The 13,807-nt window shown below is 41.8% G+C and overlaps 1 protein-coding gene across 5 annotated transcripts in view; it reads right to left on the bottom strand.

Moving 5' to 3' along the window:
• Window positions 1–13,807, bottom strand: part of Cpne4 (copine 4) — a 482,269-nt gene that overhangs the window by 12,828 nt on the left and 455,634 nt on the right. For all 5 annotated transcript variants that reach the window (XM_052718909.1, XM_052718911.1, XM_052718913.1 and 2 more), the window contains 3 exons: window positions 7,831–7,885; window positions 6,505–6,556; window positions 3,712–3,845 (listed from right to left, as the gene is read on the bottom strand). In XM_052718909.1, coding sequence (XP_052574869.1) covers window positions 3,712–3,845; window positions 6,505–6,556; window positions 7,831–7,885 — 241 coding nt within the window. The remainder of the gene's footprint in view (window positions 1–3,711; window positions 3,846–6,504; window positions 6,557–7,830; window positions 7,886–13,807) is intronic.

Raw genomic sequence — 13,807 nt, 5'->3', positions numbered from 1 at the left:
TTGAGAAGTGAGGAGGAGGAGGAGGAGGAGGAGGAGGAGGAGGAGGAGGAGGAGGAGGAGGAGAAGGAGGCAAGTGGGGAGGAGGAAGAGGAAGAAGCAGAAATAGAGACCAACAGAGTGGTCAGTGAGACAAGAGGATAGAATGTCTAACTTTGACAAGCGTAGTCTTCAGAGGGATGCTGGCGAAGAAACTCGCACAGGTTTGTGGGGAGGAACTAGTGGGGGGAGAGATGGAGACAAGCAAAGCCGCTTGTTTTCAATGAATTTGCTGCCCAGAGTTCTAACTCTAGGGACAGTTGCTAAAGGGCACAGTAGGGCCAAGGAGGCACAGCTCTGGATTAGATGGGAGATACTACAGGAATGTCTACATAACGGGGTGGGGGGGGGAGGATGCAGAACAGAATCATCACATCTAGTTCAGTCTCTGGATAACTGAGACAGGATGTGTTCTAGTGCACAAAAGTAGTGGCTGACATTTGGTAGAAATGTGGTCCTCAATCCAGCCTAAGACAAGGGAACACAGGTGTAGTGTGAGCAGGTCAGGGGGATTATTGCAAGATAAGGCTCGAATGTGATCTTCTTTACGCAAATGTGGCATGCTGGAAACCACACTTCAGTTACACAAGTCTGATTACACAGAGCTTTGAGACAGCTACAGTGTCTACTCCATCTGAGAAACATCACAACACTAGATAGAAACATGCTGACATCATTAAATAACACACAAGAAAGGTGACATAAATTTACTTCTAACATGTCAAAGGAAAGGCTCCAATTTTTTTTTTTTTGTCTTCCATTATACTTTATTAATTGAATATATATTTTTTTCAGTGATCATTAAATTTTTCTCCATTTCTAAATGAAGAGAGTGGAACAACATATGCAAAAAAAATCTAGTACATTTTGAATGTCTTCAATAACATTGTCAGAAGTAATTAAACATAAGCAGTAAGATAGTCTCTGCTAATGTGACAAATTGAGCATAAATTTCTTCACTTTCAATTAGTAGAAATCCCATGGTGTGCTAACTGAAGTTATCTTTAAAATTGACAATGCATTTTTATTTTAAATGCAATTTTTCTTTACAGGATATTTGTAGTATAACTAAAAATTAGATAATTTTAGTGTACTTGCTTTAGACAATTTTAAAAGTTTTCTCATATTGGTGCTCATATGCTTTTATTTTATTACCTCATTTTCACAACTTTTTGACCATACTTATACAAAAAACATATAAATGTAGACATATGTAATTTGAGTATTGAAATACTCAGCATGCCTGGGTGGATCTCTGGGAGTCCAATTAGCGAGAATGAGGAGGGTTTATATGAGCGAGAATTGTTGAGACCAAGGTTGGATAAAGCACAGGGACAAATAGCCAAATGAATGGAAACACATGAACTATGAACCAATGGCTGAGGGGTCCCCACTGGATCAGGCCCTCTGAATGGATGAGACAGTTGATTGGCTTAATCTGTTTGGGAGGCATCCAGGCAGTGGGACCAGATCTTGTGCTCATTGCATGAGTTGGCTGTTTGAAACCTGAGGCCTATGCAGGATTGTTTGGCTCGGCCTGGGAGGAGGGGACTAGACCTACCTGGACTGAGTCTACCAGGTTGACCTCAGTCTGTGGGGAAGGCTTTGCCCTGGAGGAGATGGGAATGGGGGGGGGGATTGGGGGGAAGGTGAGGGGGACGGGAGGGGGGAGAACAAGGGAATCCATGGCTGATATGTAGAACTGAATTGTATTGCAAAATAAATTAATAAAAAAAAAAAAAAAAAAGAAATTTAGTAAATATTCATGCTGAGAAAGGCTCCAATTTTGTTTTGGCTTTGTAGCTGTGGTTTGCGTTTTTCCTAAAAAATAAAAAAACAAACCAACAAATGAACAAAAAATCCCCAAACAACTGAAGCAAATGTTTGTTGTGGTATTTTGTATTACTGTTCTTCATCTCCATGAGGTTGAATCATCATTTTTTTGTGGTGTGTGTGTGTGTGTGTGTGTGTGTGTGTGTGTGTGTGTGTGTGTGTGTTTCATTGGAATGTGAGGGTGCATGCACTCATGTGCACACATATGGGTGGAGGTCAGAGCAGGATATTGGGTATCTTCCCCTGCCTCTCTTCACTTAATCTTGTCTTGAGAGAGAGTCTCTCACTGACTTGGAAGTTCAAGGTTTCAGCTAGGCTAGGTGGCCAGACAAGTCCAGGTATCAGCATGCCTGCACTCCCAAGTCAATGCTGAGTTTGTAGGCATGCACAACCACGCCTGGATTTTTGTATAGGTGCTGTGGGTTCAAAGTCCCTTTCCTGTGGTTACGTAGTAAGCACTCTTTCACACTGAGTGTTTCCCCAGCCCTTCTACCATTGCTTTATTTATTTGTAGTCTGGCCATATTGGAGGACAAGCTTGGTTTTGGACTTAGGTTTTCTTTCCTGGGACAGGCAGTAAGTGTGACCCAACTCAGTGAACATGGTGGCTTCCACTATTGAGTGCCTGTGTTCAGGCAAAGGGGCAGACACTTGTGTCAACCCTAAGCCTCACATCCTGGCAGATTTGGGTTTCATTAACTCCACTGTTTCTCAGATGAAGAGATTGAAGATAGGGAAGTTAAGGCATTTAGAAAAATTAGAATTGGAACTCCAGCAGAATTCCACTTTTCTGGCTCAGTCTTCACCAGTGCTGACCTGCCTGCCTGCCCCCACCCTCTGGATTCTGTTCCCCCAAGACTCACTCCACTGCCCAACCCCTCCCACCTCATCATCCTCCTAGAGGTCAGCCTTTCCCCACAGCTCCAGCAGACTCCACTGGCCCAGGCACAGTCCATACCAATTGGAAGAAGAGGTGAGTGATCTCCCTCCCAGCTGAGCTGCCCTACTCCCAGACCCTGATCCCCAGGGCACATCCTGTGGCCCTCCTCCTTGCCCATAGCCCCAATAGCTTTACACAGAGGCCAGGCTGGTCCTAGGGACCCCAGGTAATACACCACCCACTTCCCACTAACACTCCTTAATGCCTGCCCAACAACCTCAGACTACACGCCTCCCCTGGCTCCATATTCTGGTCTATAACTTTGGAAGAAGACAGGACTTACTGGAGGCCAGGCTGGTATTAGGGACCCCAGGTAAGATACCAACCACTGCCTACTAATATTCCTTAAAGCCAGCCCAACAACCCTAGACTGCACCCCCTCTGCTGGGCTCCATATTCTGGTTGACAACTTCTGAAGAAGAACACTTTACTGGAGGCCAGGCAAAATCTAGGAACCCAAGGCCCCTAAATCCCCAGCGGGCCTGAAGACTGACCAGTCACTAGAACCCTTGGCCACTTAGGCCAGAAGACCAAAGAAGAAACAGAAACCAAGGGATAAAACACCCATTCAACAAAGACAAAAGCAAAAATCAATACCTAAACCTATAATCATCCCAAATCCAGATGCCTAAACACCAGTGTAAGACCATAATCAATAACAGAAAGGGCAATATGGCACAACCAGAACCTAGCTATCCAAAGACAGCAAGATTTGAATAATCCAAATACAGTTGAAGTGCAAGATATAAAATAAATGATAATAAACTAATAAAAACAAATACTAAAGCAACTTAAAAACAAAAGAAAACTAAAACTGATTGTCAGACTATAATAAGTGTCATGACCAGTATCTGAATGAGGTAGGGTAAATCCCCAGTACAGGTGACCTCTCCCTCTCCTTACCGATGCCTCCTTGGTGTTGGTCTCCTCCGAAGCTGACTTGGCAACCTTCTGAATGATGGGAGCAATATTGGTGGGCCCATAAAGCTGGAGCTTGGGAAGGCAGCTCTGGTAGGCTTCCACGACTCCTTGGATTCCTAAAGTGAGATTTGAGAAATCATCACTTCCATAGTCCCTTCAAATGGATTTGACTACTCACAAAAATAAAACATTAACTTTGTCTAAATAGTCCTCACCCATATCATACATAGGTTCTTTTTTCTTTTTATTTGTTTTTCTCTCAAACAATACATCACAACTGCAATATCCCCTCCCTCCACTCCTTCCAGTTCTCTGCCCACCCTGTTCCCTCTCCCCAAGATCCACTCCTCCTCTGTTTCACTTTAGAAAAGACAGGCTTCCAGGGTTATCAACCAAACACAGCATAACAGGATATAATGAGACCAGGCACAAACACTCATATCAAGGCTGGTTGAGGCAACCCAGTAGGAAGAAAAGGCTCCCAGGAATAGGCAGAAGAGTCAGAGGCACCCACTCCCACAAAACCCCAAGATAACAGGCACGGGGTACAGAGACATGTAGGTTCTTAAGGCAAAAGCAAGTACTAGGTCAGTATATTGTTGCCTCCCCCGCCCCACTGAAATCAAATCACAGAGTCAAGTCAAAAGCAACTGTTTCCTCAAACTTTGCCCCACTTAAGCCTTTATTAGATCACCACAGTTTAAGGAGGCAGAAACTGCACCCATTTTATAGATGAAGAAGTAGAAGCTTAGAGAAGTTATACAATCTGCCCCAGGTCCCAGAAAAAATAAGTTGCAGACTTAGTATATAAAATCAGCTCTTTGAATTGAAAGAACCACTAAGCAAGTTGGCTTTAGGGTCTGTTTTTTATTTATTTATTGATCATATTGCTGATTTTAGAGTAAATGGGTTGCCTGTAACTATTATGTGCACATGTGACCATCTCTCCAGATATTACCCTCACTGAAGGCAAGAATCATGACTCACTCACTTCTGTATTCCCCCAAAGAACTTGTAGCCATGTTGAGAACACACCAAGTGTGTTGTGAACAAGCAAACAACCCAAATGCTCACAGGTGGGGAGTTACGATAGAACCGATGTCAATCACTCCTTTAAAGAAGGGCATTCACCCTGAGGTTGCATGAGTTCAGGAAATAGAAAAAGGCTGGGATTCTTCTGGGAGAGGTAGCTCTGCCCACACTGTTATTCAAATGTGATGGGTTTTGACCACGTTTCACACTACAGTTTGCCCCCCAGAAGACCGTTATAAATAAATTGCCATTATAAATCCATTTTATTCACATGGATGCTGTTGGTGCCTGTGTGACTTTTGCTTTCCCGTGCTTCAGCTCCTCCTTCTATCCTTCTTGGTACCAAAGCAGCACACTGCTCTTGATTTTGACCGTAGGGATTCACAGAAGTCACTGCTGAAATTGTTCTCTGTAGTCATTATACACTGAAAATCAGCTTGGGGACACTTTGGACGAGCAAGTTCTGTTCTGCCTTGCACTGGTTCCTAACCTTATTGAAAACACTCCACCCACCTCTGCCAGCCCAAAACACCAATGCCTATCATCCCAAAGGTAGATGCCAAATCATTTCACAGTGAGGAGCAGAAGCAAAGTGATGCCGAATAGGAGCTCCATCTTTCTTTTGGCACACAACCCTTTGCCTAAGATAAGGAAGTTTGATTTCCTTTCCAAAATTATCAGGCAGTTGACCTTCAAGTGTGTGAAATGATAAGCACCAGAGTAGGTACCGCAGTCTCCTCTGGTGGGAAACCACCTTACTGTTTTGGGGCAGAGTCTCCCTGAACTGCAAGCTCAGGCTTTCGGCTGGGCTGGGATGTCTGGAGACTAGAGGAGCCTAAACCATAATAAACTGGGGTTGAGTGGTGGGGGAAGGAATACTAGGATAATGTAGATTGTGACTTTGTGGTTACTGTGTTCAGATCCAATGACATTGATATCATAGTCTTGGACACTAAATGCCAAGTTTGTGAAAGAATTCAGAACGTTCACCCTTTGCTACATCTCAATTAACTATGGTGTAGTCCACTTCTTCTTCAATAAGGAAGAGGAGAGAAACATGGACATTTATTCTCTAAAAACGTCTGCCTTCACAGCCTCAGAGGTACTTGGCTGTTTGTTGCTTATTTGCAAGTGGAATGTATGATAATTATCACTGTTCTCTCAGTGTCATTATCTTGTGAAATCGTGTGTAGGTATTTCTGGCCAGGAGGAAACAAAGTAACATGGGCCAGACCAAGTCTTCAAGCCTTTGAGCTCTTCCTTGCACAAAACCATGAAGATATTTGTTCAAAATCGCCTTGGTCAGCGTGCTGGAAATGTCATGTGATTTCTGGGTTTTTCTCTTTCCTTAAATCTATACAGAGAGGAAACTCAGGAAAAGTTGAGAAGCTCTTGGTCCATCATGGGTCATTCTCCCATTTAAAAAATCAGAATGAATTTTTAATCAATCCATTAACTAAAGTTGATTAACTTTAGTTTGGCTAGAAGCACCCAGGAGTTTACTGAAAACTTAAGCTCTCCCTGCATTCTGTGTCTTCCAGGGTGCATTGTCCCACTCTGTAACGTAGCCCTCCGTTCCTCCGTTCCCTGTGGAGCAGTGTGGCTTCTTTGGATTCCCAGGGCCTGTTTCTGTGCTGTGGACACTCACACCTGCTCTGCTGCCCTAGTCGAGAGAAACTGAACCTGGAAAGGTGCACAGGGTCAGGCTCTGAGACGCTGGCTTTCTTCCCTGTTATGACTTACCTGCACACTCTGGGTTGTCCTCATTAAAGTTGATTGCAAAGTCATGAGAGACCTAGACACCGATTAAAATTTTAAAAGAGGAAGAAAGGAGAATTACAACCTGAATCCAGTAAGAAGGCACAGGGGGGCTTAGGGTTTGCAAACAAATGGCATTACATTCATTGTGAGTTAAGCAGCAGGTATGATTTTAAGGCATTATACAATCAATCTGAGGTGGAGGGTGAATCCTCAGCTCCCTGTGGAGCTGAGGTGACAGGAAGATTTTCTAGAATCAGATCAATGCTAGCAGGAGGGAAAAGTAAAGCATATAAAAAAGAAAGAAAAAAAAAGGTTCAGAAAAAGGTAACTACAGATCATTTCTAGATTCAGCTGGCCCAGACTGGAGGGTTAAAGTTGAATGAGCTTTTACTTGTATTCACTTATTTAAAAAAATAAGAACTCAATTAACTGAAGCTGACTGATAGACATGGTATCACTCATAGAGGCACTGGCTAAGCTGTTGACATTTAAGGATCGTTCTGATACACAGAATTACAGTGCAGGGGGATCTTCATGTACACCCAGGTGAAACAGAATGCCTTCTACTGCTGGAAAAAATGAATAAAGTGATATAGCTTGTAATCTTCCATCACAAACTCCCCTGCCTGGCAGTGCCTAAGCATAAGGCTAGATGATACACGGATTGCTCTTTTCTTCCCCCTAAAATCTGATAAAAGAAATAGGATATTCTGGCATCTGGACAGTCTTATTAAATCACTTGGAATTTCATGGAAAATTCCATTTCAAAGGTATTTCTGACCATCGAGTCTCTTGAGTACTGAAAAATAGGTCACCTCATTAAAAGACAGATACCTCCTTTCTGAGTGGGAGGTCACAGGTGAAACAGCTGGTGTGTACCCACCTTCCCTTTCTCCTCTGCAGATTCCAGGCAAGTTGGCTGACTGCCAGCTGCCCTACTTGGTTTATTTATCTCAAGTTTTTCTTTAGCTCGAAGGATCTTCCTTTGTCTACCCAAGTTATATACTAAACACACTGGCATTGGCAATCCTTAGGGAGATCTGAAAGGACAGTTTGAACCCCTGGAATGCAATGGTTTGGGCTGTATTCTCAGTCTCTCACCATATTGACAGTGAGTTAAACCAAAGACCCTTAAATACATACCCAGAACACCAAGAACTTGTTTTTTCATTCATTTGTTTTTGTCAAAAGCAGGCTCTAACAAGCATCCTGCACTCTTGGGCCACCATAGTCACATAGCAAGCATGAGCAAGATTGCTGAGATGAAATGCCACAGCGCAGTACAAGATCCTACCTCTGCTCACTCACCGTGTACTCTGGGGGTATCCTGGCGCCAAACCCAAAAGCCGGGAACATTTTGTCACTGGAATTAAATAGAAAAGAAGCTGCTTTATTTATCCATCTAAGAAGGAAGAGAAACACAAGCCTGCTTAACCTAGGACATGTGGCCAAGCCAAGCGCTGACTCATACAATAGCATGGATGATCAAAATGGAGAAACAGTTCTTACTGTTCACTGCTCATTAGCATGTAGTCTCTTCCCTTAAGGTTTTGTTTTTTAACTGAACTTGATAGCCAAGAGTAAAATGGACCTGGAATTTGCACATATCCCACCCTCTAATTGTGATTTTCTTTTTCCTTGGAATAGTGAGTGATGAGGAATTTGGCAACTCCAATCATTGGCTGAATTAGGATCTTCCATATACATAATTTAAAATTTTTTTGAAGCAAGAGATGATTATTCCTTTTTTTTTTCATGTAGGCAGACACCTTGAAGAGAAGTACCACTCAAGACGACGCTGCTGATTAGAGCCAGGATTCAAACACAGACAATCCAGAATCTCAGGAGATATCAAAAGGCACAGGGGAGCTTGGTAGGTTGCTACCTGACAAAGTATGATTTTCTTTATAGGATTCACTGTGCCCTCCACCTTAAGCATACACACAAGCAACAACAAGTTATTTGCATGTCTTTTCTTACTTCCTGAACTCAAAGGGATCCCGTGTTTTGCGTTAAGATCTTTTCTGTTTACATATTTCTTAGGCAGGGCCTCACTGTACAGACCAGACTGGCCTAGAAATCGCAATGTGGTCTAGACTAGCTTCTAACACATGGCAGTCCTCTAGCTTCAGCCTTCTAAGTGTTGTGGACACGTGCCATGGTGCCCAGGAGTATTAATCTCTTACATTCCCACTGCCTTCCAACCCTGACTGTCCTGTACTCTCACCTCCATCGTTGGATTTTTCATTGACTGTCTGCTCAATAAGTAGCCAATGATAGATAATCCATGCATTTGAGTCAATAAGACATGGCTGTATGCAGCACATCTACCCTTTGTTTGTCTTAGTCTCTTCTATGATCACTAGAATTCATCACTAGTTCAGGTGTGTTGTATCTTAACTCTAACTGCACTGTACTCTAGTTAAGAGGAAGGGAGGCACTAACATTTATCGACACATGTAATGGTCTAGCACTATCCTAGGTGCTGTATTATGCTTACATACTACCCTGGGACTTCTACTTATTCTAATCTTAGGAAGACAGAATAAATGTTATCACCAGAGAGGATTATGGGATTCCCAAGCCCATGATTTTCTAATTACCAATATAATGTAATAACTATATGTAATATTAAACATCTAGTAGCAATTCCAGAACCTAGGTCCCTGAGTAGGCAACAAGAAAGACCTTTCTTAATCAAATTGTTTGCTATAGTGGTGCTATGAAATATTGGTCTTGGGAGAAGGCCTGGCCTTCTCGTGCCATGTACCTTTGCTTGTTTTCTGTCCTAGGAAGAACACAACTGAGATTTGTTCTTGCATTTTTCAGTTCTTCTTAGAGTTAGTCAAGGGCAAAGAAGGAATTCAGAGTAGGGCTCACCCCATCCTCTATAGGAAAAGAGGACATTCAGCCTGGGCCAAGCTCCACTTTCTGAAAAATTACTTCAAGAAAATCAAACTAACAAAGCCAGATTTTCTTCCATCCCTTCCTGATTTAGAAGCTGTTAACAACCCATGACAGCTTTGACAAAACCTTCCAACACACAGTCACTTCCACACAGGTGGGGCTACAGATCTAGACAAGCCAGTGTTCTCTAAAGTGAAGGTTGAAATCCTTCATTAAACCACAAACTCCCTCGTCTCCTCATAGCTGTGTCCAGCCAGGCCCTGTTGTACATTGCATCTAGCACATAATAGAGAAAGTATTATTGCTGATAAATAAGGGACTCACCTAGCTTATAGAGGATTAGTCACAGCTCTAAGGAGAAGAAAATACTCCTGGTCCTTAGAAAGATTGAAAGACTTTGCCTCAGAACTTCCTCATTAGCCCAAGAAAACAAAACAAAACAAAAAACCAGTGGTAGGCAAGAGCGGATCTTGAGGGCTAAGTTAGAAGACTTTCTTGCAGGGAGCATGGGTCCCGGGATCTTCCACAGCAGGGATTCCTCAAGAGTCAGAACCAGAAGCCTGGGAGGCATCACATCCTTTCCTTTCTCCTTTGATGAATTTTTTCCCTCTATTTTTTTTGGGGGGGGGGCATGGTGTGTGTGTGTGTGTGTGTGTGTGTGTGTGTGTGTGTAGATCTAATACTGTATCTACTTCCAATCACTAACCCAGTACCCAGTGCTTTAATGATATTCCTTTTATACCTGCTAAACCACCCTTGGGGATTTGAGGTTTGCTGAGCTTCATGCACTGTTATGTAATTGAGTTTCAAGAGTAAGATGGTAGGAAAACACCTCACCTACAAGGAGAATAATTAATGCTCCAGAAGGGCTGAATTCTCTGAAGTCAGCCACCATACAGCTTCTACTTAATAAACATACTGAAGAAAAAATTCCAAGCCTAGCACAATAGATTTAAAGTCCATTCCTCCTGTTTAAAAATAAAACCAGTCAGAAAGGAGTCTTATGCAATGACTAAGGGAAGAAAGTTGAACAAAAGAAAGCTTTAATATGAGAACACGTCAAAGAAGTCAGATCTGGATCCACCTGGTATTAAGCAAAAGGGCTATTAGCAACTGTTTCGAGAAAAACACAGGCAAACACTGTCCACCTGGAAATTTCAGAAATATACTACCACACCGGGAAAGGCTACATTTCTTACTGTCAGAGTAAAACAGAAAACACAACAGAAAGCCTCATGTCCTTCCATGCTGACATATCAGTTGTCTTTAGTTTCATAGGAAATGGTCATGCCCAATATCCAAATATCTCCTGGTGGGAAATTTGATTTTAAGCACATTTTTCACTTTCTCCATTAAGGAAACACAGAGCCAAAGCAAGACATTAATACACATCAAAGGATGCATATTACATGCCAATGTACAGGCCAATGGAGGTCAACTCAAACAAGATGGCCTTTCAGAGCCCTTGGCAGTTTGATGAAGACAATTTTCCACACAGGCATCTTAAGACTGAGGTCCATGGATAGAAATGCAACAGTACTCTGAAGACATAAGAGTGTGGCTTTCTTATTAAAAGGGGAAATCAGCATTCAATTCTTCTATTTCCACACATATCCTCGGCTGAAATTGATCTTCTGGGAGCATCTGTGATGGTGAGGCCTGGCTGTATTCACACCTTTCCTTTCACAATTGCTCTTTTCTTTACCTCTTCTGAGTCTCAGCCTTCATGCTGCATTGCTTCAGAGAACAAAAACTAAATTATCAAGTAAAGAAACTATTCTACAGGATTCGGCACCAAGTACTGAGTATCAAGATTCAATTACCAAATACAAGATTCAAACGTCAAGTAAAGGACATTTTCTCCAAAGTTCAGTAGGAACCAAACCTTCTGCAACTCAGGTCATTGTCAGTTTTCACTTTAAAAATTGCTTGTGGGTGTAGCTAAATTGTAGAACATCTACCCATCACGTAGATGACTTTGGGTTCAATCTCTAGCACTGTGTAAAAGAAAGAATTTAGGATGTGTTATTGTTAGTTGTTAAGTCATTAAAATAGTTTTTGGGAGCTGGCACAATAGTATAGGTTAAATCCTACTTTCACATATTTGTTTATAAGAACAAATTTCTTAGTGTTTATGTTGACAAAGTAAAAAATGGGTTAGAATTGATGCCAGATTCTGCATTTGAGCAATAGGTAGCCCTTATCCATAGATATATAAACGAACTGGACCCCCCATACACACATTGTTTTGTTGAGAGCTGATTTCTAAAACCTTTGTACTTCTTTTATACAATAATTAAGCTCTGAAATTCTTAACATATGAATACTTTTTAGATCAATAATATTCAAATTGTAACTGTTACAAAAATTCAATTCAGAGATATTTTTAGAATAGTTTGAATCTCTTCGTAGTGAATCATTTTTAGATATTAAAAATTCCATGCATGCAATATCCTTGTTTTCCTTACAGACATGTATGATACAATGACCGTCAAAATAACTTCAAATAAAATTTATGATGAGACACTGTTGCTAGAGTTTTCCTGCCTGGCCCACAGTCAGGACAAATCTCTATCTCCTGCCAGTCCCACAGCCTCTCAGACCCAACCAAATAAACACAGAGACTTACATTGCTTACAAACTGTATGGCCGTGGCAGGCTTCTTGCTAACTATTCGTTCAGCTTAAATTAATCCATTTCCATTCATCTATACCTTACCACATGGCTCGTGGCTTACCGGCATCTTTACATGCGGCTTGTCATCATGGCGGCTGGCAGTGTCTCTCTGACTCAGCTTCCTGTTCTCTCAATTCTCCTCTCTGTTAGTCCCGCCTATACTTCCTGCCTGGCCACTGACCAATCAGTGATTTATTCATTGACCAATCAGCAACACACTTGACATACACACTATCCCACAGCAAGACACTGAGTCCTAGAGAAGGGATTCAGAAGGAAGAGTGTCTGGTATGCACAAAGCTCTGTTTGATCCTCCCAAACACCACATCAAAAATGTGTTGGTTTTAAAAATGATACACTTGAACCAAATTCTATGGAGGGAAACAGAAACTGAGTTGGTGAAGAAGCAAAATTCTCATTTGAAACTGAAGAGCTGGTTCAGGTATTATATTTGTAAAAAAAAAAAAAAGAAAAAGAAAAGAAAATGGAAAAAAAGGCCAATAGCCAATTTGCATGGCATTTAGATTCTGTCAGGCAGTTACAAGGGTTACATGAGAGTTTATTTTTAAATGCCCATATTTATAACACTCTAGAACTTCCAATTCTTATCACTATTTAAACCTACGATGAAGAAAGATGTTTTCAATGAAATAATGTGTGAAGGTTGCATATTTTTACCGAATCTTTTCAGAGGCAAATGAGCAAACCAACCAACCAAACGAAGGGATAAAACCCCTACAGGTCATTTGTCCAACATGACCCCAGACCTGACACTATAATCCTGTCTCCTTTTGTGTTCAGTTTATTTTTAAAGATTGAATTTTGAGTCTTAAAGATAACACCCTTCACCATTGATTATTTACCACAGGCAGAACTGCATGGGCTCTGCGAAGGCAACTAGATGCGCCTTCAATTTGCAACCAAAGATATAACTCTCATGAGAACAGAGGTACAGAGCTGGGGTGTGAACCCAGGTTCATCTGTCATCAGGACCCTTTAAGGGAACATCATCATACTCTTTCTACTGCTCTTGTTGACTCTGTTCACTGTAGATGAATTTCTAAACAGTTTTGTTAAATAAGAAACACAGAGCTAAATACAGAGTTAAAAGCCCAAGAGATCAGAGCACTAGTGAAGAGCCTTTAGCTTACCACTCACTACCATCGTTTCCCCTGAGAGAGAGTTTCTTCCTGTCTGACTTGTCTTTTTATTACCTTTCTGTTCTGCCTTCTCATTGGCTCTAAACCCAACCACATGACTTCCTCATCACTGCCTGTCTATACAGACCTCCAGGTCTCTATGGTTGGTACTGGGATTAAAGGTTTGTGTTACCACAACTGTGTGTGGTCCTTGGCTGTATCCTTGACCACACAGAGACTCTGCCTGCCATGTGATCGGATTAAGGGAGTGGGCTATCACCACTTGACTTCTGTTCCTGGCTTGCTAATGACCTCTGATCTCCAGGCAAACTTTATTAAAACACAAATAAAATCACATTTCAGCATAATTAAAATATCACCACATTTCACCACAAGAGGCTGGTCTGGTCCTAATGATTCAGAGTAAGAACTCCATTTATGTTCTAGTAACAAAGCAGGCATGTGTCAGAATTCTGATTAGCCCAATCACCAAGATGTCAAGATTCTCTCCTTGTCCACCTTTCTTCCAGCAGGGCAGAGTGGACCCTTCCTTCCTTGACACA

Source organism: Peromyscus californicus, unplaced genomic scaffold (assembly GCF_007827085.1).
Source record: "Peromyscus californicus insignis strain IS unplaced genomic scaffold, ASM782708v3 Scaffold_11__1_contigs__length_118956290, whole genome shotgun sequence".
In the NCBI taxonomy this organism is placed as follows: domain Eukaryota; kingdom Metazoa; phylum Chordata; class Mammalia; order Rodentia; family Cricetidae; genus Peromyscus; species Peromyscus californicus.
The sequence above is the reverse complement of the archived record's forward strand: the minus strand, read 5'-3'. Positions and strand labels throughout refer to the sequence as shown.